Source organism: Podospora pseudopauciseta, chromosome 1 (genome assembly GCF_035222475.1).
Source record: "Podospora pseudopauciseta strain CBS 411.78 chromosome 1, whole genome shotgun sequence".
Classification (NCBI taxonomy): Eukaryota; Fungi; Ascomycota; class Sordariomycetes; order Sordariales; family Podosporaceae; genus Podospora; species Podospora pseudopauciseta.
The window spans coordinates 5,122,420-5,147,978 of NC_085892.1; the positions used below are offsets into that span (position 1 = coordinate 5,122,420).

The following is a 25,559-nucleotide window of genomic DNA, read 5'->3' on the forward strand; positions in this document are numbered from 1 at the left end:
TCACCACCATTAATAAACAAAGAGTTGCCTCCACCCCGCCCAATACATGTTCTCATGTTTCCAAGCCGGTCCTTTTTTGGGAAAACAGAAAAGAATGTAGATGCTGTTGCTGCTTTCAAGCCCCCTCCATCACCCCCCCAGAAGCTGTGTTGAAACTCTGTGCTCTAGTAAGGAGGCTTCGTGATGCCCCCCAAATGCTGGTCTCCACCATGACTGTCAATCCCTTTCAATAACGCCTGGAGATCCATCACCGGCAGCTTATCCTCGGCCGACATCCAAGATGATGAGAGCGACCGATCCTGACCGCCACTTCGGCTCTTGAGGCTCCGCTTCGACGTTGATGGCCTCGGTAGAGTCGCAAAATCATGAGCCGATGTTTTATATACCCGAACTCCCGGCACACCCTCCGGAATCTTCGGTACCGGAGGTACTCTCCCGTCTTGATCCTCATTCTCCTCGTGCGTCGGGTGAGAGCTGAGAGGCCCCCCTGGAAGAGAAGACTTGCGCTCGTGGTAGGTGGGAACCTTGTCCAGCTCCAGACCAGCTCCCTCCGGCACTGTCTCCATCTCGCCAGCAACAGGAGGGTTGAACGAAAGCTCGCTCGGTGTCAGATCATAACTGACAAGGCTGTCGCTGCTTGAATCGTCATGCTGCGGCTGGAACCCTGCGCCATGCGAGGTAGATGGTGGCTGAAGATGGCCAGACAAGACAAGCTTGAGCTGCTCTACCGAGGTCACCTGCTCCTTACCGTCAGTTGTGTTGGTCCGGGCTGGCGAGTGGCCACTACGCAAGCTCGACTTTCGTAGACCCGCAGGCGATGTGGAAGGACGGAGGTTCGTCTTGCTGCCGTGAGGAGACATGCGGTCTGGACGAAGACCGTTGCCGTTGATTGCAAGGCCTCCGCCAGTTCCATTACGGGTGCCAGTGGTTCGCGACCCGGCGAGAGAGGCGGATTTGCTAGTATTCTGAACAGCTGCCAAGACAATATCACGGCTCCACTCGTTATGCATTTGCTCGCGAACATGGTCTGGAACCCTGTTCTCCGTCTCGATGGTTGGGATCGCGTTCAGGTTAACACTCAGCATGGGGTGAGTAAAGCTCCTGCCGGGGCTAGCGGCCGGGCTCGTAGGCGGCGAGGTAGTCAACGTCTGATAGCCAGCGCACACCGCATCAACCAATGCGTCACGCTCATCAAAGGGAAGCAGCGCTTCGGATTCGATCTCCTTGAGCGGTAACCTTGGCTGCGGCCGGGCCATACCAGGTGTCCCCACCAGCTCCATCACAGGAACCGGAACGTTGACGCCTTCCACCCAGAAGTTCTTGCTGCGGCGGCGCACAATCTCGTTGTGGATAGCTCTCCCAACAGGCACGCCGTCGAACTCGAACTTCTCGGTCAAGATCCACAGATAGCCATGGACCAAGCTGCCGATGCGAACCTTTTGAATCGGCGTCTCGGCATCTTGGATATCCTCCTGGAGCCGGAAGATCATGGGCAGACCATATCTGACAGAATTGATGCCGAGTCGGATGACCAACTTGGCGAGCAGAACATGAAGCAAAACCATGTCAGTCTCGTAGTCGACATACTGGACAGCATTGTCATATATGGCAAGATGGATGAGCTGCAGGAATTGTGACCGTGGCGTCTTGACCGGCTTCTCCCGAGCAGAAGCGCTCGAGACGGCCCTCCTCGCAAGCGATGCCGCCTGAGCATCCCTGTTCTTCACGGCCGATCTCGCCGTCTCATCGCGGACCTTCCCATCGGCGCTGGTGGTCTCTCGGTCAAGCCAGGTCACCAAAGCATCGGCATATGCCTTGCGCACGAGTCCATCCGGATCCCTCAGCAGCCATTGAGTGCCATCCCATGTGGAAACAGGCACGTGGTTTCTGGAAAGCCCGACATTGCCACTCATCTTGCTCCTCGGATTTGCCACCAGCAGAATAGACTTGATGGCTCTCAGAGCTGCTATCTTTGCAACGGTAAGAGCGAAGAGAGAGTCGATGTGCTGCTCGTCGGCAAGCGTGTTCGCCGATGACCCAGGGGTTCCGTCCGCCTTCTCGCCCTGTGGAGATCCAGAAATACTATTCGACCTCGCAGGCTTGAGTTTGGCAAGAATTGCAGCGATCATATCAGAGATCTGGTCCGCGTAGTAAACGTGCGTGGCCAAGTCTCCTATGCACTCTTGCAGTCGAAGAAGCAGGTTCTTGCGCTCGGCGGCCGCTCGATCAAGCTTCTCGGCAAACTCGAGAGTCGCTGGCGAACGCGGGTCTGGCATGCCGGGCTTGAGAGGCTCGCTTCTCATGCTGTTTGGGTCCCCTGGCATTTGAACGAGCCGTCGAATGTGAGCAATGAACTGAAGCAGAATATCCATAACACTAAGGCCGATCAGGTTGATGTCAGACCGCAGAAGTGCGCCGATGATGGCCGCCATCACGATATGCTGCTCCAGGGTTTCATCGGTCAGCGGATATGAAGCGAGTATGTCCATTGCTGTTATCAGGATGGTGAATCGATCGGCCACCGGCGTCCAGCGAGCAGCCAGCAAGAAGATCTTGATGGCCCACCCGCTGTCCTTTCCGTGCATATCGGTCCTCACCACCGGCTCGCGTTGGCTCACTCGCTCCTCGATAAATTTCAACACAGCCAGAGTTGCTGCATGGATCTGGGGCCGGTTTGGGGCCACAAAGATCTCCTTGAGGCATTGCATGGCCAGAACACCAATATCCTCCTCTGCCAGCTTGTCCGCGTCGACAGCCGTCCCGGCAAGCGCAATAGGGTTTGGCTCCCCATCTGTCCCGGCTGTTTGCACTGTAGCGATACTCGTCCGCCTCCTTAGCAGTGGCGAGCCTCCTATCTTGTCGTCCATTTCTGCTCGCTGGTGCAGAATATCCAAAAAGTCTTCATTGTCCGTCCAGAGATTCTCCAATACCATGGGAATAGCCACGCTGTATTGCTGAGTAGTGACCGAGGACAGGGCCTCGGACGAGGCAACGCTCTTGATGGCTTCCAGACCCGAGTTCCTCCACCGCAGTGCCAATGGCTTACTAGGCTCGAGCTTGCCGGGGATCGCACGGGTTGAGGCCAAGGAGGCATATCGCTGAACTATAGACAGATATTGGCGGAGATAGGCCTGGTCACCCAGCAGCGAAGTTGGGTCGTGATGCTCGCAAAATGCCTCAAACGTGGGGAGGGACGACTCGACCATGGTGATATCATTGGACTTGAGGATTTGGTCGAGGATGTTGAGAACGCATGACGCAAACAGGGGAAGATCCTTGGGCGTCTTTTCGATCAAGGCCGTGAGGATGCCGAGCGTCACTTGGACATTTCTGTAAGCATCTTGTTAGCTTCCAACCCGTGTTTTCGAGCGACAGTGTTGTCCGAAACCCACCCTATCCTCAGCCGGTATACGTCGCTGGCTGTTTTCTTCTCCAGAAAGCTGCCAACTTTCTGGATCTTGGAGCGCCGTGATTGGGCATAGAATAGCAGGTAACTGAGCTCGCTCGAGTTGGGCTTGACGTCAACAGCTCCCTTGGCTGTTCGCGGGTAGCACTTCAAGACGAGGACCTGATGCTTCGGCCGACACTTTTGCTGGATGGTATTCATGTTGGGTGAGAAGGCGTCGAGAGATGCCTGCCGTCTCTCGAGTGCGGGTGCGGGTGCAGGAGGCTATCGTGGGATTACTTATGACGAAGTATCGAGTTTCCGTGTCCGAGGGGTCTGGCAAGTTCGGTTCGGTTCGTTTCGGGCGACGCGACAGCAAAACTTGATCCCAGCGGTCCTGAACTGATCAATGCAGCTTGCACAGTCAAGTCCAGTGAAGGACGCGTGTTTGTTTCCAGCTGCCAAATGTCATGGGCGCAATTTTACCTGAGGAGGCAGGCAGGATGGGGGTCGGGGGAGCTGACAGAGAGAGTGGAAGGGGGTGCCTGTGCGCCTGGGAATCAACGTGTCCAACCATGCAGTCAGAGGGCGTCAAAGGTCACTCCACTAAGAGATTGGGCCAAGGGGTACCTAAAATTTCCCAGCAGCCCAACCGAACCGTCAACCGACGAGCCGGGACAGCCCCTGTCAGACGGACGCGGCCAACAGCCTCGACAAGAGAACAAAGAAAGTCTACTGCGTATAAATAACCTTGCTGAGTTTTACCCTGGAGTGCTTGTTGATGAACTGGAACTGAGGGTGGATGATGGCGATCACGATAGCCGAATAATGATGATGTGGCTGATTGGGACGAGCCAATTTGGAGAATGCGCTCTTCTGTTCGTTTGTTATCAGCACCCGGCTGTGTGATGCTCAGACGGAGATTTTGCGTTCTTAGAACCTCCGAAATGCCGCTTGCTGGAAGAATACCACAATGCCAACGACTGCGCCCCAATTTGCACTCTCCTTCGGTGGAGATTCTGTTGTTGACGATATTGCAGCTATTCACTGTTGTTTGCAATCACCCGCCTGGTGGCATGTGTCCAATGCTGGGCCTCCAATGGCACTCCCCACGCCGACTCATGCCACAGCTGCATGACGGATGGTGCTCATCATATGCCGCTAGCCACCCTGACAAGCACGACAAGTGACATAGCGCCAGCCAAGATGGTCTCGAATCTTGGGCGCGTGTGGCATCCCATCACGTGCTGTCCATCACTCATGTCTCAGTGCGACAGTCGCTCTGTTGAGCTTCGAGTTTCACTCTTGCTTGTCCTCGTCCTCTGTGAAAGTCCACAGACTTGGTGTCAGTCCTCAGCAGTGTAGAGTTGTAACCACCTGGGCAGGATGCAAATAACAACAGCCTTTTCGCAATAATTGCTGATTCTACCTTATCCATTGAACTTGTTGGTGTCGGTGTCCCTCAGTACGCCGAAGAACTTCCTTCTACGGCTTCTAGTCCCCGTAGTGGGGGCCTGTCCCGCACCGTTCAGCCTTACGGGCAACGGAGCCAAGCATGGATGGCCCCACATTGTCTCCGGATGTCGACCAACGGGATGTTGTCGCGAGGAATACGATGGACATCTTCTCTGTGGTACATGAGGTGTAGTTAGGGTTGTTAAGGGCTCGCTGCCCATTCTGTGCACAAGCATCGTGTACCTCGAGGCTGTAGAAAAATACAGGGATGGAGGCATAATGTCGGTGTTGGATAGGATTTCCCTCCTTACGCGTCGTTTTTCTCTTGGGGACTTTGGATCTACTTGGATTCACACCCCAGCATAGCATCGCCCGTTCGCGGTCGGAGGGGACAGATATAAATCAAGTTGACCTGACTGCCTCAGAGAAATCAACAACCCAGACTGTATGCTCCCATCTCTCATCTCAGATTCTGCAGCACATTCGCCATGATATTCTCCCGAGGCTGGCTTCCGGGCCTCACTGCTTGCCTTCTATCATGTTCCCCTTTATTGACTTCGGCCTCCAGCTCCCACAAACAACAGTGCAAGGCCATCCCCGGCACGCCAGACTGGCCATCGCCAGCTTCTTGGAAGCGTCTCAATGAGTCACTCGCCGGACGACTGCTACAGCCTCCTCCTCCAGGAGCTGTCTGCCATCCCGGACAGCCGACCTACGACGCCGGAGAATGTCCCAACCTCCTTGCCGACTGGTCAAAACTCGACTACCACCATACCAACCCCGTCTCAACCTACTGGAACAACTGGAGCAATGATACCTGTCTTCCTTATCCGGGTTATCCATGCAGCGGTCAGGGATATCCTCTCTTCGTTATCAACGCGACCACGGCCCGGCATGTCCAACTAGGCGTTCGGTTTGCAAAGAAACACAACATTCGTCTCGTGGTCAAGAACACAGGTCATGATTTTATCGGCCGCTCCAGTGCCCCTAATTCGCTTTCGATTTGGGTTCATAGCCTGAAAGACTGGAAATACCATGGGGAAGGATTCCGTCCTAAGAGGTGCAAGACCACTCTCCCGGGGACATACCTGACAGCAGGCAGTGGCAGCCAAATGTGGGATATCTACACCCGCCTTGACAAGATGAACCAAACCATTGTTGGCGGCGGTGGCAAAACAGTTGCCCTCGGTGGTTACCTCACCGGCGGTGGGCACTCCTTACTCTCTCCCTACTACGGCATGGCAGCAGACCACGTTGTCGAAATCGAAGCCGTGACCCCATTAGGTGAAGTCATCACCGCCAACTCTTGCCAAAACCAAGACATTTTCTGGGCCATCCTCGGCGTAAGCCCCCCTTTCCCCCCTTAACCCACCTCAGCTGACCCATTCCCCCCCTCCAGGGCGGCGGCTCAACCTTTGCAATCCCTACCCTCTTCACCCTCAAAACCCACCCCACCCCCAGGCTCTCCCACCTCAACATCCTCATCATCACCCCCCTCCCCAACACCTCTTCCATCATCTTCCCCCTCCAAGCTTATATAACCTCACAATTCCCCTCTTTATCCACCTCCGGCCTCTCAGGCTACGCCTTCCTCCTCCCCCCCTCCACCCCCTTCCCTCTCTTCCCCAACATCACCAACGGCATAGGCGGATTCTTCATGTCCTGCGTCGTCCTCCAATCCTCCCCCTCCTCCTTCCCCCAAGACATACTCTCCCTCTGGGACCCCGTCCTATCCCACATCAACACCACCTTCCCCCTCTCCGCCAACAACTTCACCACCCTCACAATCCCCACCTCCTACCCTTCCTTCCTCGCCTACTTCGCCGCCCACCACGACACAACCCCCGCCGGCACAAACATCCTCCCCGGCGGACGCCTCCTCGACGCGCCCGCCCTAACGCGCAACCTAACCGCCCTCTCGGAAACATACTCCTCCCTCTCCCGAGGCCCCCAGCCGGCGAGCAGCATCATCGCCGCACATTTGGTCTCCGGACCAGGCGTGCACACCCACCCGAACCGGTTCAAAACCAGCCTTCTCCCCTCCTGGAGGACGAGCTATCTCCACGTTGGTGCGTTTTCCTTCCATCTCAGCAATCATCGGTGGCATTGCGCTGACAAGGGTAGTCTTCGGCGAGTCCTTCCCCCCCCTCAACGAAACCGCAAAATCCGAGGCCTATGCACGAGTGCTGGGAAAAGACGAAATCATCAAACAGCTCGCCCCGGATACGGGTGCGTACATGAACGAGGTTCGTCATCATAATCTTCTTCTACATATTCGACTCCCCCACCCAACCATTAGATTAGCTTTTACTTTCGGAGTGAGGGGATGGTGAGTTGAAAAAAAAATAAAAAAAAGAATAAAGAAAAAAAAAAGGGTCACTTCTTGCCGAGCGAAAAAAACATACTTCAGGGGGCTTGTTCTTGGCATTCAGGGGTAATCACAACCAAAACACACTGACACCAAAAAAAAAAAAAAAAAAAACAGGCAAGCCCAATCGAAGAAAAAGGCTGGCAGCAAAGACTCTGGGGAAAAAACTACGACCGACTGTAAGGATTTTTTTAATAACCCCTCCCCAAAGTACCCACAAATACTGACACAACATACCTAGCAAACGCATCAAGCGCACCGTCGATCCCACCGACGTCTTCTGGTGCACCCCCTGCGTAGGCAACGAGCGCTGGAAACAAGTTGGAGACCGTCTCTGCCGCGTTTAACGATAGTCACATACCTACATCTCATGTCTCAAGACGCGTGAAGTGCTCTTGGTAATGGTTATGATACAATTCCAACCGTATAATCTCTCTATCAGCCTACTGTGTTGTGGTAATAATCCCCCTTCACCAATAGAAAAAATCCCAACTCTACCTACACAGCCAGTTTCATTGTATCACTAGACGCGCTGTTTTCACCCGTAATATACTCGACCAAAAATGCCGTGGTCTCAGTCATTGATCCGTCCCTGTCCCACTCCCGCCGACAGCCTTCAGAAGCTGCTAAACAATACGTGATTAACCCTCTCCAATCGTTGATGCATCCCTCTTCATATAAATGCCCGAGTCCCGGCACTACTTGGCGTCCATTCTCTCAACTTCCCACTCGGGCGGTGACTAAGCCCTCGTCCATTATACCCCGACACAGGCCCAAACTGCTTCTGTACTGCTGCTGTCAAGCCCGGGCTCGAACTAATCGATGGCGCAGTCGTTGACCTTCCTGTGCCGGGACGTGAAATCTTCAACGGAGAAGGCCGCAATGCACTCCGAGCAGGGATGGGGGGGGGGCCACCGGGGCTGTCATTTTCCTGAAGCGTCCTACCCATGGCTGACGGTGGTGTAGTTCGCTTGACAGACCTCTGAGTAGGAAACAGTTTCAAAATGTTTGGCTCCACAGGCGCAAGTGGCGTCGTAGGAAGCGTTGGCTTTCGCGTAGGAAGCTCAAAATAGTCGGCGTCATCATCATTGTAAAGTTGGGCGGCCTCCCGAATATGCCCCCGAGAAAAGTTCTTGGGCATGGTTGGCAAGGCAAACTCAACCTCTGCAGGCTTGATAGGGGTGGGCGATGATTCGAGTTTGGCTATGTTGGCTGATAACCACGTCTTCCAGTCCACCGAGCTGACCGATGAGCTCTCTCGATAGCCGGCGGGTTGGTACGTGACTGGGGGCTGTGGTAGATGACCACCCACAACCTTTGAATCTTGATCGCTAGTGCAGCCACCCAAGGTCGCATGGGCCGGGACTGTTTCCGCCTCGTCTGTTGAGTATATGCTCTCCGTATAATCCTCATCCTTCTCGGAACCCGAGTCGGTTCCCGATCGTCGGCCCTTCTCCTGTGGAGCACGTATCTGCGTGCAGTCGTCTGACTCCAGACTGTTAGAGATGTAGACAGGAACTGGTCGATTCCAAGCCCTCTGATCTTCCTGCATAGTCCGCTGAAGAGCTTGGCGGTAAGGACTGCCTGTTCTGAATAAATGAGAGTTGGGGCTTCCCAAAGGCCCCAAATCTCCCTTGGAACCACTTCCCTCTGCTGTCGAGTCCTCATGATATGTTGTCGGTGCAAACAATGGCAATCCGTCTTTTCCCGATGGCTCAGGAATTCCCGTCACAGACCCATCGCTGTCTGTGGAACCAAGGATTGATCTCCCAACGTGGAAGGCGGCGCAGATTCCCATGGCTTCTCTCCTAGCTTTGTCGACATACCCACGGTGAGAGCCGGCGATTCCTTGGATACCAAGCCTCTGTCTGTCGCCAGGATTGGTTTTTCGTGAGACACGGGTGGGAGTGTCAGGTAAATCATCCGGGGTGTTTGTGCTCTCCTTGTTTCCCCCAAGCTGTGATACTACTGGTGTTGACTCTGAATCCATGACGGGAATAACTGGTGCAGTCTCCCGAAAATCCCAAGCTGCCCTAGGTTGCTGTTCGACTGCTTGTGTGACTTGCTCATTGAGAGTTTTCATTCGTTTCACCAAAGCTGAGTAGACGCGTTGGCTGTCGACAGTCACTGTGTCAGGTATGGCACTGATAGTGCTGCCGTTTGTCGGCTGTTCGAATAGGCGAGCATCCAACGCCTTTCTTCTGACAGAAGAGGAAGGGGCGTGCATGCCATTCTCCTTGATAACGGAAAGGCGCTGCCTCTCCCACTCCTTCCACTGCTGCTGTTGTTGACTTGTCAGTGTACTGGGGCCAGAGTGTACCCAGCTTGTCAGAGCAGACTCTTCCGAGACCTGGCGGTCTCTCTGACTTTCGCTCCTGAGACTTTCCAGGCTGCCCTTGTTGGAGTGATGAAGATTTGGCGGTACATTTTGGAGGGAAGGAATCTTGGACGGGACGTTGTGAATCGGTCTCCAGTCATAGTCGTTCTGGACATCATCTTCAGTGTTCAACGTATGGGTTATAGCGTTTCCGAAGCTCTCAATCACGTGTGTTTTTTGGGCTTCGATGTGCTGGCTCGGAATAGACGACGGTTCTTCCTCGGACCTGGATAGACTGAAAAAACTCTTGAGCTTGGTCCTGAAAGATTTGGAAACCTTCCTAGCTTTGTGTTTGAGGCCGTCTGGCTTCTCGACCAGAGCAGGCGGCGCGTTCTCTGGTGGCGGTGACTCTGAGCTGCTGCTGCGAAGCGACTTGCGCATCCCTGATCCGCCCCTTCGACTCCTTGACCCAAACAGTACTGCCGACTTGGGACCGGGAGGGTTATTGTTGCCATGCTCAGCTGCCTCAGACAACTCATTCTCTACATCAGAAGCTTCCATCACACATGCAACCCTTGTGCTGTTATCACGACGGCTGCTAGACCCAGACCGAAGAAGGTGCCGATTTCGAAGAAAGCTCATTGACTTTGGGGCTCGCAGCTGTGGAACGGACATTTCTACCTTTGGTTGCTTCGGCTCGGAGTGAAAGAGTCGGCGGGTTTGTGACCCGGGCAACGGCCGCGAGTTGAGAGACTTCCCATTCATGACTGGTGTGGGAGTGTCTTGATCCCGTCTGATACTTTGAGTCTCGGAGCTAAACATCGATCTAGACCTGCGAAGACGGCGGTATGATGATGGAGCCGAGGCTTTGTCGTCTTCAGGGGTATAGCTTTCCTCCTCGGCTACCATGACGTTCAGGTAGTCGGCTGCCATCACGGTCACGGGAACTGGAGGTGGTGCCCTGCGTGGTTGGTGAGATGACTGGCTCGGCAGTTGAATGTCGTTTCCGAGAATGTAGCTTTGGACGCTGTGGCCGCCACAATCATCGTGCATAGCAATGAAGTCTGAATTGTGGTCTCTCAAGGTGGTTCCAGCCTCGGCCCCGAGTGCGCCTGCCGATTTCTTCCCTTGCACAGAACATGGGCCCACGAAACGCACACTCTGCTGACGGCGAAGGCCTTGTTCACCCTCACGGTTGAGTTGAGAGGAGCCAATGTCATCCCGGCCCTTGCTGTTGCGTTTGGATCCCTGGCGGATGGGTAGTGATTCGGGGGTCGGGGGAAAGAGGGACATCTCTGCGTTCGCTCGGTTTTGTGCCCGGGTGTAGGCTTGACAGGCAGCGATCTGGGCGTCCCGCTGGGCCAATGCAGGATCAATGTGTTCTAGTTGGACCCCACGTGTCGAAGAGGTAGACTTGCGGCGTTTGAGATCCGAGCTGGACTTGAGGCTACGTCGACGCAGCATCGGAGATGCTGGTGCCTGCCGTCCCGTGAAGGCGAGGAAGAGAGTGAAGATGGAAGAAGAATGGTTGAACAAGACTAAAACTGTGCAATGAATCCTATATCTGTCTGGCGGAAGATGAGATACTTGAGCGACTGTGGCTTCATACGAACAAGCTGTAGATGGGCAACAAGTCTTCGTACGATGTTGCGTTGTGCTATGGTGGGAGAAAAGGAACAGACGAGACAGCAGGGCAGCCGGCAACCACAGAAACAACGATGTCGTCGACGGGCACCTGCAGTCGGAACTCATTCCTGAGAATGGTACTTTCCTGTTCGGCTGTTTCCTTAATGGCCGGGAAGGTGCACCATGAGAACAGGGACCTATGTACCTGCCTCAAGGTTGGTGTCAGCGGATCGCACATCTCTCCAAGGGAAGGCGGGAACAGAGACAAATAAGAAATAGGAAGGCAAGTGTCACCAAGAAGGGGCAGATGCAGATGAGACGAAACACCATAATTATCTGAATAAAAGCTCAAGAATTGCAATCTCATAACGGGTGAGCATGATTACTACTCCTCAAATGCGAATCATCCCGACTTATCAATGCGGTCCTATGTGTCGTGTACAGTACATGATAAACTCCCGACGGCCGCAAAATGCTTGCCCATACCCTATACCAGAAAACCATCCCCCATCCCATGAACCATTGCAACCCAGAAAACAGAAACAAATAAATGATACGGAAACAGCTGTTCGCTACGACGCTGGCAGCAGATAAACAGACAAGATCGCCCTCGTCAATACTTAAGCGAGCTCCTCAAGGAACTCCTTGAGCTCCTCATCCACCATCTCGTGGATCTTCTTGGAGAACTTGCGGGCCTTCTCGGAGAGGGAAGAGACACCCTTCACGACCTGGCCCGAGATGACATCGTACTCGTTCTCGATAAGCTCCTCAAGCTTGGAGACATCAAAGTCAGCCTTGATGCCCTTGGTCTTCTTGACCTTGTAGCCGCCAGCCTCGACGATGGCAGTGTAGTTGTTGCAACCAGCACCGTTCCAGGCGAGGAGGTTGGGGGTGCCCTTGGGCATGTCGGTGAGGGCATCCTCAGTGGCGATCTTGAGAAGGTTGTCCTTGAGCTTCTCGGGGGTGATGGGAGCAAGAGAGTACTCAGAGTCGGTGGCGGGCTGAAGAGAAAGGTAGTAGGCCAAGAGACCAGCGATATGGGGAGAGGCCATGGAAGTGCCGGAGATGGTGTTGGTGGCGTATTTGCTGCCGATCCAGGTGGAAAGAATGCTGAGACCGGGGGCGAAGATATCAGTGCACTTGCCATAGTTGGAGAAGTAGGCACGGCTGTCATCAATGCCAGAGGCACCGACCGTGACGGCCTTGGCAGCAGCAGCTGGCGAGTAGTTGCAGGCATCAGCGTTGTCGTTGCCGGCGGCGACGGCGAAGTGAATGCCGACAGAGACGGCGGCGTTCACAGTGTCATCGAGAGTCTTGGTCTTGCCACCACCAAGAGACATGTTGGCGACGGAGCCCTTGAAGCCCTTGCGCTTGCCATCCTTGGCCTCCTTGACGGCCTGGATGTGAGACTTGGCAGCCCACTCCACACCGGCGACGACATCAGACATGGTGCCGGAGCCGTTAGAGCGAAGGACCTTGACGGCATAGACGTTGGCCTTCTTGGCGACACCATACTTCTTGCCGGCGATGGTGCCGGAGCAGTGAGTGCCGTGGCCATTGCCATCGACATCGGCATCGCCGGAGGGGATGGTCTTGCCCCACTTGGCACGGCCATCGAAATCGACGTGGTCGACGTTGGTGCCAGTGTCAATAACGTAGGCATCAACACCCTCACCACCCTCAGCGGCGTACAAGTACTTGTTGAAGGTGGAGAAGCCCAGAGTATCACGGTGAGAGATACGAGCCAGACCCCAAGGGGCGGCCTTCTCAATCTCGCTGTCGCACTTGGCATCCTCAATCACACGCATGGTGTGGACAATGCTGTCACGCTCGATGTACTCGACCTGTTTGCGAATCTGTTAGTGATTGTCGAGAGGAAATTGGAGCATGGGGGGAAAGCTTACATCAGGGTGCCTCCGGACCTTCTCGATGGTCTCCTCATCGAAGTGGCCAGCATAACCAAGGAACCCGGAGCCGACCTTGTAGGTGTGCTTCAAGCCGTGGAAGACATCGTCAACCAGAGGGAACTGACCACGCTTCTTGAGGTCTATCCGCTCGTTCTCACGAGTGGTGTGGAGCTCCTGGATCCAAGTGTGGTGATCCGACACCTTCTCCTCAGTTACGTGCTTCTTGAACTTGACAATGTAGGCATTTGGGATGACCTCGGCGTTGGCGGAGGAAAGAATGGGCGCAGCCTCGCCATGGATGGTTTCAATCGAAGCACTTGGCGCCGCGGCAGCAGCGGCCGCGAGCGAGAGAATGGCGTAGCCCTTCATGATTGCGGGCAATTGTGGGGGTGACAAAGTCGATGAACCTGCGACTTGAAAAGATGGGGGAAAAGGAAGAAGACCCAATTACGATGTCTTCGTCGATGGGCTGGGTGACTGTTGCGACGGTGATGGGAGATGGATGATGGAGGAGTGAGAGAGAGGAAGAGGGAGCGAGCTCGGCATGGAATGGATGGGGAGGCTGCGTCCTGATAAAGACGTGGGCGGCGGCTGCGTAAGACCAACGCCTGCGGTTGCCTCAGGGAAGCCCCCAGCTCGTTAGTACTCAGGCGGAGCGGTGCAGCAGGACCCGAGAGCCGGGGGGGTTGACTCTCCACCCTGAACCGAAAGCGGCTTAGTAAAAGGCGGAGCAGCCAATGGGATGACCGTTGCCCTCCCCTACAGGGGCGAAATGCAGCTGTTGAGTGGCCTTGCGTGCGATAAGCGTGCCATCTGCCATTGTTTACCAGGCTTATCAGTTGCGTCTTCACCTCTGAGAATGACCACAAGGACAGCCATGGGAGACAACATGAAACACATCATCTTTGCCACGTTTTAATCCGATTGTTCTCTCTTTTCTACGTGCTCTACATGGCGACTAGTTAACTCAACGAGCTTCCAGCGCCTGTTGAAAACCAACAATGCCCGCCCGTGGTCCAGCTGCTGTTCCCTCTGTGCCGGATGAACAGCTTCCTTCTGGACTTACCGCCTTGCAGCCCTGGTTCAAGGACCCCTGGCCCGACTGTCACTTGATTCGCGAAGCTCTCTTGGAGCTCCAAGCTGTTCGACATCAAGGCACAGCGCATCAACACGACACTGCTCCTGCTTCCGATGCTGCTGTGGTCCTCAACCGCTGTCCTTATCCAACCAGCCTGGGCGAGGCTCACCGCGACGAGATCTGGGGTTGACCACAGCGAAGCGGATTGACTGCCTTGTCAGATCCCCTGTCAGGAACGTCACGCTTGGAGCTCTCCGACGATGCCAAGGTGCCAGCCAGCGCGGGGATCTCCACCCAAACTGGAACTGGTCATGAGTCCCTAGCACGTGCTGGGTCTTGCATCGTTTGGGGACGTCTGACACGACCAGTCCCGACCGCCTCACGCTTCCCTTCCTGTTCCTGTTCCTGGGGTTGTCTTCGCTGTTGAGATAACATGGAATAATGAGAAATGCATTCCTGGTTTAGTCCGGATTGATTGCAGCGGTGCACCACCGAGGTTTGAGCCAATATCGGTGACCTCTAGGTAGCAGCTTACGCCGTGACTTGCAACCTTGATAGACAACCAGTTCACCGATTACATCATACCTTGCTCAACTGAGCAAACCAACGCTCACAGCTGGTATGTTGACTGGCGCATCGAACGAACCGCTTGCAAAACTTGGATAAAAGGCAGCAGTTTGTAATGAAGCCGTCATTAGATAGTATTCTCATGATTCACCTCACAGGCAACACTTCGCAACACGCAGCCTGTTCCTTGGTGAACCTCCGACGCGGGTCGATGTGGAGACCACTTTGACCATGGTTTATCGCCTTATCTAGCCACCTTATCCATATCTTGATAGGCGATCACACAGCTGACGGGCGTGACTCCAACTGCAACCCCTCAATCCCCTCACGGAGACTCTTGCCTCTCTCGTGGTGGATCAACACCATGTGTACACTCCAACCCTGGTATTTTTGTTAGCGCGGGACTTCATGATATTTCCCACCCAGAACCTCATCCACAACCAATTTTTACGGTGAAAAAAGGGCATCGTAAAATTCTTCTTACTTTTCAGATTATCATCGTCCAAGTGAGTGTATTATTTTGGCGTTCTGAGGGCAGATGTTGTAGATATTTGAAAATCTGATCTTGACCCCTGTGACTGACCACTATGTGTCTATTGTCAAGGGAACTTTGCTGAACATAGAGGGGCTAAGCAATTCCGGGTTGTAGCTGTGTTTTCTGGCATTCTGACGACGCCTCGGGCAATATCCAGCAACATGTTCCAGACTCCGTGACTCGCTTCTCCAATTCTGAAACCCCAATCCAATCGTTGGCCGTCGGAACCAGAACACAGCAGAGGCTTGTGATTCTGCGATTTCCACGACATCTTGCATTGCATGTAATATTATTGCCCCGTAGACAGAGTGTGAGTGAGGCGGCATACCAAACGGATACTGAGATAGACTCTACATTCAAGGTGATACGGTATCTATGGGGGGCTTTCAACGGTTGTAGGCATGGATTTCGGATGTTCCGGGGAAGCACTTCAGCGAGTCCATGATTGGATATCTTGGGTGACAGCTACCATATACCGAGGCCCCATGCCGCAGCATTTGAAAGACTGACATCAACTAGGAGCAGTTTATAGACTGTGAAAGGAAAAATCATACCATTCTCCAGGGCTGAGAAACCCAGAAGTCTCTTTTTTGTGCTCTTTCAGAACATGTCTCCAAGGCAGACCAAACAGCCACTTCAGTTACACCCGTCTCAGCCCCACTTACAAGTCCCACTGTTTCAGTGATGCACCGCCACAGGACCCCTCCAAATGGATCCCTCAGGTGAATTGGATTCGGTCTTCACCAGCGCTGATGTGGCCCTGCAAGGCAGCTCCAGAACAGTGGACAAGCTCGAGGCTGAAGGCTGACGGGAGCTTCTTTTTGGCCTTCTAGATAGGAGCAGAAGCCTCCACGACCCAACCACCAGCTCACCGGCACTCACTTGGCTCCTTTCCATGAGGGAAGCTCTTTGCTTTGTATCTTGATCTCATTCTTTTGGCATCTTACCAATTATATCGCCTAGCCGTCGACCTTGGCCTTGGCCGCAAGAAACATCGGATTCGGTACTCGTATGCGGCGGAGGTACCGCTTACGATGCTGGCGTAAGCTCTGTGGTGAATATTAGCACCAACGGAAAGCATGCCCATGACAGCTCTCTAAGGTTTTACGACGGCGGATTAATACACAAAACTGCGAAACCTCGATGGGATATTCGAGCGCAGACACACTTTCATAAAGAAGAAAAGCGATTGGGCTATCCCCCCACCAGCGGTCCCTAATATGCTTGCCGTGCGCTCTCGACGTTATCGATCGTCGACTTCGGCTTCGACCATCCAAACATCGAAAGCCGCTGAGGTCCTCCAGCGTCTGCTTCGACAACTCTCCGAGACAGCAAACTCCCGCTCTGCCGATGGGTACCCCGGAATCGAGGATCTGCTCGAGCAGATCCGCCAGATACACCAGTACGTTGCTGCCGCGCAACCGCCTTCCCAACCTCAAGACGACTTTCGACACTTGAACGGCTTCCAGACCCTCCTCGAAGTTTTGCGATCGTTCTCGGGCTTTTATAACATACAAAAAAGAAGCAAAGACGAGAGGAGGGGAATATTTGATTTGCTTCACGTCATTTTGGCGACTGTCTCTGCTGCATTCAGGGGCCATCCGGGAAACAGGAGGTACTTCCAAGATAGAGTCGATGGCGGAGGATGGGAGTCTCTGGAACAAATAATTGCCAGCATTGGTGTGGGAGGCGGAGAATCAGACTTGTGGACAAACTGTCAATTGTTTGGGAAGCTGCTATCGTTCACCCTGGACGACCAGCGGCTCGATGAGCTCTGTCGTTCTGTGGCTTCGTCCTCGATGGCATCTCGGCCTACATCCGCCCCTGGGACGGATGATCAAGGAGAGTCACCGACACCGATTGCGGACAATACAAAAGAGAGCCAGGGCCAGCTTGACAGTTTAGAAGCTATCGAGGCCAGGCTTGCACAGATTCTAGGGCCCAACACGGTGGTTCAGAATGCCGAGATTATACGGACGGTCGTGGGCTTTTGGGAATCAATACCGAGAACCAAAGGGGCACCGCCAGATTTGGCTTCGATGATTGTCTTGATAACGCTGTCGTCTGTTGGTTCGGCCTCTCTTTTCAACCTCACGGCATTACATGGAACCGGCATGCTCTCCAGACTATTGCGACTGCTGTTCTCTAGTGAGCGCATTCTTACCGAGGCCGAGACAGAAAAGGCGTTGCCCCTGAGCAAATCGCTCATGTACCTTGGGGTAGACCAGCTGGCTGATGCGCAGTTTTTACTCTGCAATCGGGGCGAGGATGTCTCTGAATTTTGTCTCGACATGACGGAAAAGAACAACGGGCCACCTTTCATTCAGTTTGACCTCTCACTTCACGGTCATTCTTCCGTTGAACTGCCCAACCTCGGGCGACCATTTCCACCCCATTCGTCCGCCGGATACACTTTTGCTGCCTGGGTCCGTGTCGACAGATTCGATCCCCATTCGCACACCACACTCTTTGGAGTATTCGACTCTACGCAGACCTGCTTTTTGCTGGCTTACCTCGAGAGGGACACCAAAAACTTCATTCTGCAAACATCTGTTACCTCGTCCCGTCCCAGTGTTCGGTTCAAGACAGTTTCTTTCAAGGAGAAGCGGTGGTATCACATCGCCATCGTGCACCGCCGGCCCAAGGCACTCGCTGCAAGCAAGGCCAGCCTCTATGTCAACGGGGAATTTGCAGAGCAGATACGGTCGGCATATCCAAATCCACCTCCCATCTCCAACACGAGCACTGAGAGCTTCGCTTCGTTTGCGTCAAGCAGTCACAAAACAAATCCAGTACAGGCATTCCTGGGCACACCCCGTGATCTTGCGACCCAGGTTGGCCCTGGTCTTGTGCATTCGAAATGGTCCCTTGCCTCTGCTCAAATGTTTGAGGATGTCCTGAGCGATGATTTTCTTGCGGTGCATTACCGGCTTGGACCACGGTATCAGGGTAACTTTCAAGACTGCCTTGGAGGGTTTCAGACGTATGAGGCCTCGGCCGCTCTTGGACTCCGTAACGAGCTGTTCCATCCCGGCAAGGATGAGAACTCGGATATCCTCAGAGCTATCAGAGATAAGGCTAGCTCCATTGTTCCCGAACAGAAAGTATTGCTCAGCATTCTCCCTAGGGCGGTGTTCCGTACGGATGGCAAGTTCATGGACTCGTCGCTCTTTCGTTCACTGTCGAGGAACTCGGCTGGCAGTTTGTTCCATACTACCACTAAGACGGGAGTCTCTGTTGCGATCAACGCTGCTGTTCCGTGTATCAATGATGCGCTAATCAGAATGAACGGAGTATCGCTTCTCGTTGGCGACCCAGTCTTGACCACGCCGTATTACTTTGATGACAATTTCTGGCGACTTGGTGGCTTCACACCTGTGGTGCTGAAGCTGGTTGAGCGCGCCACAACCCCTCAGGATCTCCTCCGGTCTGTCGAGATGACCTTTCATTGTATCGAAAAGAGCTGGCGAAACAGTGAGGCCATGGAGAGGGACAATGGATATGCTATCTTGAGCATGCTTCTCCGGGCCAAGCTCGGATACGGAATTCCGGCTTCAGACAGCGTCTCACAGTCGTGGCGGCTTGCCGTCACGAACGAGGCAAGAGACAGGCTCAGCTTCCAGCTCTTGAGCTTGGTCCTCAGCTTCGTGGGTTACAAACATGCGGACCCCATCGAATCATTTGTCGTGAACCCTCTCGCTTATCGTATTCTCCTCATCGACCCCGATACCTGGCGCAAAGCGGCCCCGATCACCCAAGAACTCTATTACAAGCAGTTTGTGACCTTTGCCGTGAAAAGCAAGCACCACCAATTCAACAGCAAGCGGCTGCTCAGAATGCGTACGTCAGAGTTTGCTTGAGGCTCATCAGTATTTCATATACTCACTACTCATTCTATAGGCATCATCAAGAGGCTGCTGGATGCTCTCAAGGCCGAGACCATCTCGGAAGACATCCTGCCTCATTTCATGGCCTCGTTTGAGAGTCTGGTCAAATGCAATTTTAATGCAGAGGTTCACCGTTCTCTTGCCCTTTTCATCACCTACGCCTTCCATACCCCTGCTGGCTCCCTGCCCCGTACTCCCAAACCTATATCCAGAGCAGGGACGCCTTCCCTGAGCAACTTGAGAAGACCAGTCCCGGTTGAGACGGGACCGTCCTCCTCGAACGGCCCCTCAAGATTACTTACAAAGAAACAATTAGGCATCAAGTTCCTAGAGATGTACACACGGTTTCTCTGCGAGAAAACCAACCCGGCTGACATCCGCAAGTTCGCCAAGACAGTAACAAATAAGGTGATATTCGGTGTCGACCCAGAGAGATTCCCGAGGCCATATGTAGTACTGACGCCCTTGCAGTGGCTCCTCTACCTGCTTGCGGAGGACGATCCAGAAATCGTCGTCCACGGATGCAAGATTCTCGCCCGCCTCATAGTGTCGCAGCCGACAACGTACACAACCAAATTCTCTACTAGGTCTGGAGGGTTTCACATCATGGCTCACCGCTTGAAGCAGTGGTGGGACATTGCTACTCTCTGGCCGATCCTTTTCAGTATCCTGTTTGGGTACGACGTTGCGAATATCAACTTTGACAAGTCGTTTGACTTTTTCAGTCTCTTGGAGATATTTGGGAATCGACATGTGGTTTTCCCCGATGTGCTGCCGGTTATCATCTCGATGCTGCAGCACGGGCTGAGGGATATTCTCAAGTATCAGGATGATCCGGACTCTCCGCATGGAGACTGGGAGACGCCCAGGAGTGGTTCGGAAGGTCTTACTGCCGTCCAGACGCGTCCAAGGGCTCGGTCTATGGAACTGGGCCAGGCTTTGGAGCCGCGGAGTATGTCTCTTTCTTGCCTTTGCTCTGGATCTTCGCTGACATATTGTCTAGAAACACGCCTGCCTGACAAAGAGAGGGTCTCGGCTAGTGTTGGAGTTCTTCAGACCGTTGTCCGCTTTTTGTCAGACATGCACAGTCGGTCGGCCAGCTTCAGAGATTTTGCCCTTAACTCTGAATACGTTCGCCTCCTTTTCTCGGCATTGTACCCCATCATCGTCAGCGCCGATCCCGTTACCCCCGATACTGAGCTCAACTCCAAAGACTCGATCCTCACATTTGAGGGAGGCGATGTGCTTATCAGGCCGGTTCCCGGCTCTTCGACTACGGCCACTCCAATCATTCGAACCGCAAACGCAGGACAAATGGACGGGTCACCGTCGTCTGTACAGGGTCGCGGTACTCCTCTGCGGCGACCTTCCTCGTTCATATTGGTGGCATCACAACAGCAGCAGCCACTCTCCCCACCCATCCCCGCTCGTCTCAGCCATGTCATGTCGCCAAAGAAGCGGGTAAATACGCAGAAAGTCAGCAACGTGGTACTCGAGGGAGTGCTGGAGCTCATCATCAACGTCTTCACTGATCAGCTGCTCGTTCGAAAAGAATTTCCTGGTTTTGGTCTCTTCTTGAAGGTTCCTCCCGGCTTTCAGGAACATCAGGCCTACTTTGAGACGTATGTTCTTCGTAATGTTATCACCCACCTGAAAAACACCATTCAGCTCGAGCAAAAGACCCTTCTCGAGCCGAGGATTCTGCAGAACATGTCTCGGTTGAACATTCACATGGTGGAAGCGATCTTTGAGGGGTGGTTCATGAATGGAGCAGAGACGATGATTGACTTTGCCGGGACTTTGCTGGAGTACCTGCTGCGACCTGACATCTCGTCTTTGAAGAGCGTCCGTCTTTGCAGCTCGGCGGTGGCAACGATCAGGGCATGCTTCTTGAAGCTGACGCTTTTGCGGCTGTCGGACATGGATGATCCGCAGTGCCAGGATGCGGATGCTGTTGCTAGTATAGGGCAGCTGATGTACTGGCAGACTGTGCTGCTCAACTGTCTGCAGGTGGAGGATGATAACATGAAGCTGTTGTGGTATCAACTTTACAACAAGCTGGTTGATATGAGAGAGCAAGTTCGGATGATCGCTGCGACGGTGTGGCGAATCATGCTGGTGCAAAAGCCGGAGGAGGCCTCGGTTTTGTTCAGGCAGATCATGACGCCTGATCAGCAGCATCTGACGAGGGGATTCAGAAAACTGACTGAGCTGGATGACAATGCGTTTTTGGAATGGGTTGATCAGCATCGGCCTTCATTGGATGTGTTGTTTGTCGGGGGGATTTCCAAGACGTGGGAGGAGTTTGTTGGTGGGGAGAATCAGCGGTACAATGACACTGCGAGGACGAGGTTGAGGAACCGGAAGGAGAAGTTGAAGCAGTGGCATGCTGAGTTGAGGGAGAGGGAGAACGTGCTGCTGAGGCATGAGATGGCGAACAGCGCGTGGATGAAGAGTATTTACTTCACTGAGCACTTCAAGTACCAGAGGCACTTGCAAGACCAACAAGATGACAACGCGTTCTTGGCGTGGACGTTTAGCAAGATGGACAGGGACTTGAGGAGGCCGGGAGCGGTGTTTGCAGAGAGGCAGGAGATTAAGTGGAAGCTGGATCGGACGGAGGGGAGGAACAGGATGAGGTTGAGGTTGTTGCCCGAGTATCCTGATCAGCATAGGGAGTATAGGCCGAAGAGGGGGGATAATTCGGGTCTGAAGCTGAATACGGGGTTGGCGGGGGGTCGACAGTCGAGCATTGGGATGACGCCGGCCAGTTCGACGCCGCCGATCGAGGCTGGGGAGGAGGAGGATACTGCTGAGGAAGGGGAGGAGGTGGTGAATGGGAAGGGGTTGGATCGGCAGGGGGTGACGCCGGAGGATGACTTTGAGCTGGTGGAGGATCCGAATGATCCGGATGGGGATGATAATTTTGAGGACAAGAACAGGAAGGTGATGAGGAGGTTGCAGCAGGGGGATTCGGTGCAGAATGTCTTCAACATTTCCAGGATCATTGGACTGGATGCCTCGGAGGGGATCTTGATTGTTGGGAAGGAGGCGCTGTATCTCATGGACAGCTTGTTTCAAAGTGCCGATGGCGAGATCATCAACGTATGGCAAGCACCGCCGGAGGAGCGAGATCCGTTTTCCATCATCATTGCTGGCAAGAAGGCGGATGAGGCGCGCCAGGAGCAGAGCCGTGCTGGTTCGGAATCGCGCAGCTGGAAGTGGCGGGAAGTTCTGATGCTGTCCAAGAGACGGTTCCTCTTCCGGGATGTGGCCATCGAAATGTTCTTCACTGATGGCCGCAGTTATCTGCTTACGGCTATCAACTCGACGATGAGAGACGAGATTTATGCCAGGCTTACCGCCAAGGTGCCGCATAATAGCAACCCGAGTTTGCTGCCGAATCCGGAGGATGCCTGGAGATTGGAGGCTCTCAAGTTCACCGAGGAGGCACCGCAAACGCTAGGGGCCAAGTTTGGCAGCATTTTCAACTCGTCGGGGTGGAACCCGCTGATGAAGAGGTGGCAGAAGGGAGAGATATCCAACTTTCACTATCTGATGCTGGTCAACACCATGGCGGGCAGAACGTTCAACGATCTGACGCAATATCCGGTTTTCCCGTGGGTGTTGGCGGATTATACGAGTGAGGAGCTGGACTTGAATAATCCTGCGACGTTCAGGGATTTGTCCAAGCCGATGGGCGCGCAGAATCCTAGTCGGGCGGCGGATTTCAACATGAGGTACAAGAGCCTGGCCGAGATTGGGGAGACGCCGTTTCATTATGGGACGCATTACTCGTCTGCGATGATCGTGTCGTCGTATTTGATTCGGTTGCCGCCGTTTGTGCAGTCTTACATACTGCTGCAGGGTGGGACGTTTGATCACCCTGATCGGTTGTTTTTCTCCATCGAGGGGACTTGGACGTCGTCGTCGAAGGATAACGGGTCGGACGTGAGGGAGCTGATTCCTGAGTTCTTTTACCTTCCGGACTTTTTGACGAATGTCAATGGTTACAACTTTGGTGAACGCCAAGGTGGCCAGGGGAAGGTGGACAATGTCATCCTGCCCCCTTGGGCCAAGGGCGATCCCAAGATCTTCATAGCCAAACACCGTGAGGCTCTCGAGTCTCCCCATGTGAGCCAGCACCTCCACAAATGGATCGATCTCATCTTTGGGTACAAGCAGCGCGGAGAAGCCGCGGTGGAAAACTTGAATGTCTTCCACCATCTCTCTTACAAGGGCGCCAGAGATTTGGATGACATTGTCGACCCTCAGGAACGTGCCATTACTACGGGCATCATCCACAATTTTGGCCAGACCCCCCACCAAGTCTTTACTCGGCCACACCCCGCCAGGGAATACGACCGCTGCCCGATCAAGCGGTTGGACACCTCCATCTCCGCCCTGACTAAACTCCCCTACCCGCTGCTGGAAAGCCACGAACGGGTGTCGTCATTGATTTACGTCCAGAAATACGACCGGCTGCTTTGCGCCTCCCCGTTCAGGATCAACCTCCCCCCGTTCTACGACAAGTTTGTCGAATGGGGTTATGCGGATAACTCGGTCAGGTTCTTCTTTAGCGACAACCGCCGTTTGGCGGGGCTGCACGAGAATCTGCACATAGGGCAGATATCAACCCTCACATTTGCAGACAGCAAAACGCTGATCACGGCCGGGGAGGACTGTGTCGTTTCTGTCTACAACGTGCAGACATCCCCCGGAAAACCGGTGGAACTGCAGCAGAGGTCGAGCTTATTCGGGCACAAGACTCCGGTCACCAACATCGCGGTGGCGAAGGCGTTTTCGACGATTGTGACGGTATCGCAAGATGGGGTTGCGTTTCTTTGGGATCTGAACAGGTTGGAGTTCATCAGACGGTTGCCGATGCCGATGAGGGGGGTGGGACAGCAGGTCGAGTGTGTGGCTGTGAATGACACGACGGGGAACATTATGGTTTGTGTTGGGCAGAGCGTGGTGTTGTTTACGGTGAATGGGGAGGTGATTTTGGATCAGAATGTATGTGGTGGTGGTGGGGGGGGCGAGGGGGAGGTGACGGATGATTACGTGCATAGCTGTGCGTTTTATGAGGGGTCGGGGGGGAATGAGTGGTTGGAGAATCAGTTGGTTTTTACGGGGCATAAGAGGGGGAGGGTGAATATTTGGAGGAAGACGGTTAGCAAGGAGGGGAGGTGGGTGCTGGAGTGGATGAGGAGGTTGGATCATGTGAATCAGGGGAAGATGACGAGTGAGAGGGGGGAGAATGTGGAGGCGGCGGTGACGTGTATTGCGCCTATGGAGAGGTTGGTGTATACGGGCGATGATGATGGGAGGGTGGTTAGTTTTCCTTTTTTTTTTTCCCCCTGATATTGATGATAAGCTAACGGTGGTGATAGTATGAATGGAATCTGGTCCAACGAGAGAGGTGAGTCAGGGCTGGGTTTGATCGGCACAAGCGGACAATCAATATGAAATAAAGGCCACGGGGAGATGGTCAGAAAGGAGAGAAGACAGGGGGGTTGGTTGGTTTAGCGCCAAGGAGTGGGTGGTCACTCATGCCATCACCATTGTCATTACATTTCCAGCGAAGTGTCTGAATTAGACTTGATAGATATTTGGATGTGTCCTGCGGAAAAAAAAAAGAAAACCTTTAATTTCTTACCCGTTCTGCAATATGGCTTTTGGTTTACCGGTTTTATGACCTCATATCTTTGAAAACACGTCTATTCGTATTAGACCGCCCTCTCTGCCCGTTTATAAACGCCAATATGCACAATTGATACAGCTTCTCTTTTCCACTCTTTCTGTCTGTCTCCATTGCTCCCTCTCTCGGACTGGACCTCATGTACGCCCATCATATCGTATCGGTTTTTCGGTTCCAATGTTCAATCCCCTCTTCTACCTCCCATCCCTCAGCTTCCCTGATGTTTCCTTCTCGGTTCATTCGTCTCGTCCCATTACTCCGTCTCGTCACCGTATCCCGTCAACTTCTTCCTCGGCGTAGTTGGCACTATTATCAGACACTGATTAGCACAGGACCCAATGTCTATTGTTGTGCAAGAGTATATACCGGGATAAGTCATGGGGATCTGAGGCGCGTCATAGTCGCCCAGGGCGCGGCGGACAGGAGGGACAACGATGAGGTGCAGAGGGCCGAAGCCGGCGATGACGCAGGACCAGAAGAGGGAAGGGCGCTCGCGGGCGGCCCAGCGGCAGTATTTGAGGGGGGTGGCCCAGAAGCGGGGGGTTGCGCCGGACATTTTTGTTTGTTTCTTTCCTCTGCTTCGCCCTTAGTTAGCCAATTGCGGGTGTTTGTATAGGTTGTGGTGGCATGAACATACGGGTGGTGGTTTGGGCTCGACCTGACCTGGGGGGTGGGAGCTTTCGAAGCTACTTGGGCTGGGGTGGTGGGAGCTTCAATTGATGGCCGGTGAAAC

At 53.9% G+C, this 25,559-nt stretch overlaps 6 protein-coding genes across 6 annotated transcripts; 2 read left to right on the forward strand and 4 right to left on the reverse strand.

Annotated features, from left to right (window-relative positions):
* Window positions 1-164: 164 nt before the first annotated feature.
* Window positions 165-3,669, reverse strand: EFR3 (plasma membrane localization protein; the record flags this gene model as incomplete). The annotated part of the gene is made up of 2 exons (XM_062907885.1): window positions 3,393-3,669; window positions 165-3,330 (listed from the first exon to the last, which is right to left on the reverse strand). The coding sequence occupies exons 1-2, from the start codon at window positions 3,605-3,607 to the stop codon at window positions 165-167; spliced, it is 3,381 nt and encodes a 1,126-aa protein (XP_062771007.1). The 5' UTR covers window positions 3,608-3,669.
* A 665-nt stretch (window positions 3,670-4,334) lies between these two features.
* Window positions 4,335-7,764, forward strand: QC763_113010 (uncharacterized protein). The gene is made up of 5 exons (XM_062907884.1): window positions 4,335-6,183; window positions 6,240-6,909; window positions 6,932-7,086; window positions 7,326-7,387; window positions 7,450-7,764. Exons 1-5 carry the CDS (start codon window positions 5,329-5,331, stop codon window positions 7,553-7,555), a joined length of 1,848 nt encoding a protein of 615 aa, XP_062771008.1. The 5' UTR covers window positions 4,335-5,328; the 3' UTR covers window positions 7,556-7,764.
* Window positions 7,765-7,881: 117 nt separating this feature from the next.
* On the reverse strand, window positions 7,882-10,989 carry QC763_113000 (uncharacterized protein; the record flags this gene model as incomplete). The annotated part of the gene is made up of 1 exon (XM_062907883.1): window positions 7,882-10,989. The coding sequence occupies one exon, from the start codon at window positions 10,987-10,989 to the stop codon at window positions 7,882-7,884; it is 3,108 nt and encodes a 1,035-aa protein (XP_062771009.1).
* Window positions 10,990-11,382: 393 nt separating this feature from the next.
* Window positions 11,383-13,814, reverse strand: PRB1 (proteinase B). Its single transcript, XM_062907882.1, has 2 exons — window positions 13,056-13,814; window positions 11,383-12,995 (listed from the first exon to the last, which is right to left on the reverse strand). Exons 1-2 carry the CDS (start codon window positions 13,425-13,427, stop codon window positions 11,772-11,774), a joined length of 1,596 nt encoding a protein of 531 aa, XP_062771010.1. The 5' UTR covers window positions 13,428-13,814; the 3' UTR covers window positions 11,383-11,771.
* Window positions 13,815-13,916: 102 nt separating this feature from the next.
* Window positions 13,917-24,887, forward strand: BPH1 (Beige protein-like 1). The gene is given in 7 exon segments (XM_062907881.1): window positions 13,917-14,971; window positions 14,989-15,209; window positions 15,308-19,078; window positions 19,139-19,533; window positions 19,597-20,077; window positions 20,129-24,459; window positions 24,519-24,887. 5 exon segments carry the CDS (start codon window positions 16,459-16,461, stop codon window positions 24,549-24,551), a joined length of 7,860 nt encoding a protein of 2,619 aa, XP_062771011.1. The 5' UTR covers window positions 13,917-14,971; window positions 14,989-15,209; window positions 15,308-16,458; the 3' UTR covers window positions 24,552-24,887.
* On the reverse strand, window positions 24,782-25,537 carry N19M (n19m, NADH-ubiquinone oxidoreductase 9.5 kDa subunit). The gene is made up of 2 exons (XM_062907880.1): window positions 25,193-25,537; window positions 24,782-25,132 (listed from the first exon to the last, which is right to left on the reverse strand). Exons 1-2 carry the CDS (start codon window positions 25,380-25,382, stop codon window positions 25,080-25,082), a joined length of 243 nt encoding a protein of 80 aa, XP_062771012.1. The 5' UTR covers window positions 25,383-25,537; the 3' UTR covers window positions 24,782-25,079.
* Window positions 25,538-25,559: the final 22 nt, after the last annotated feature.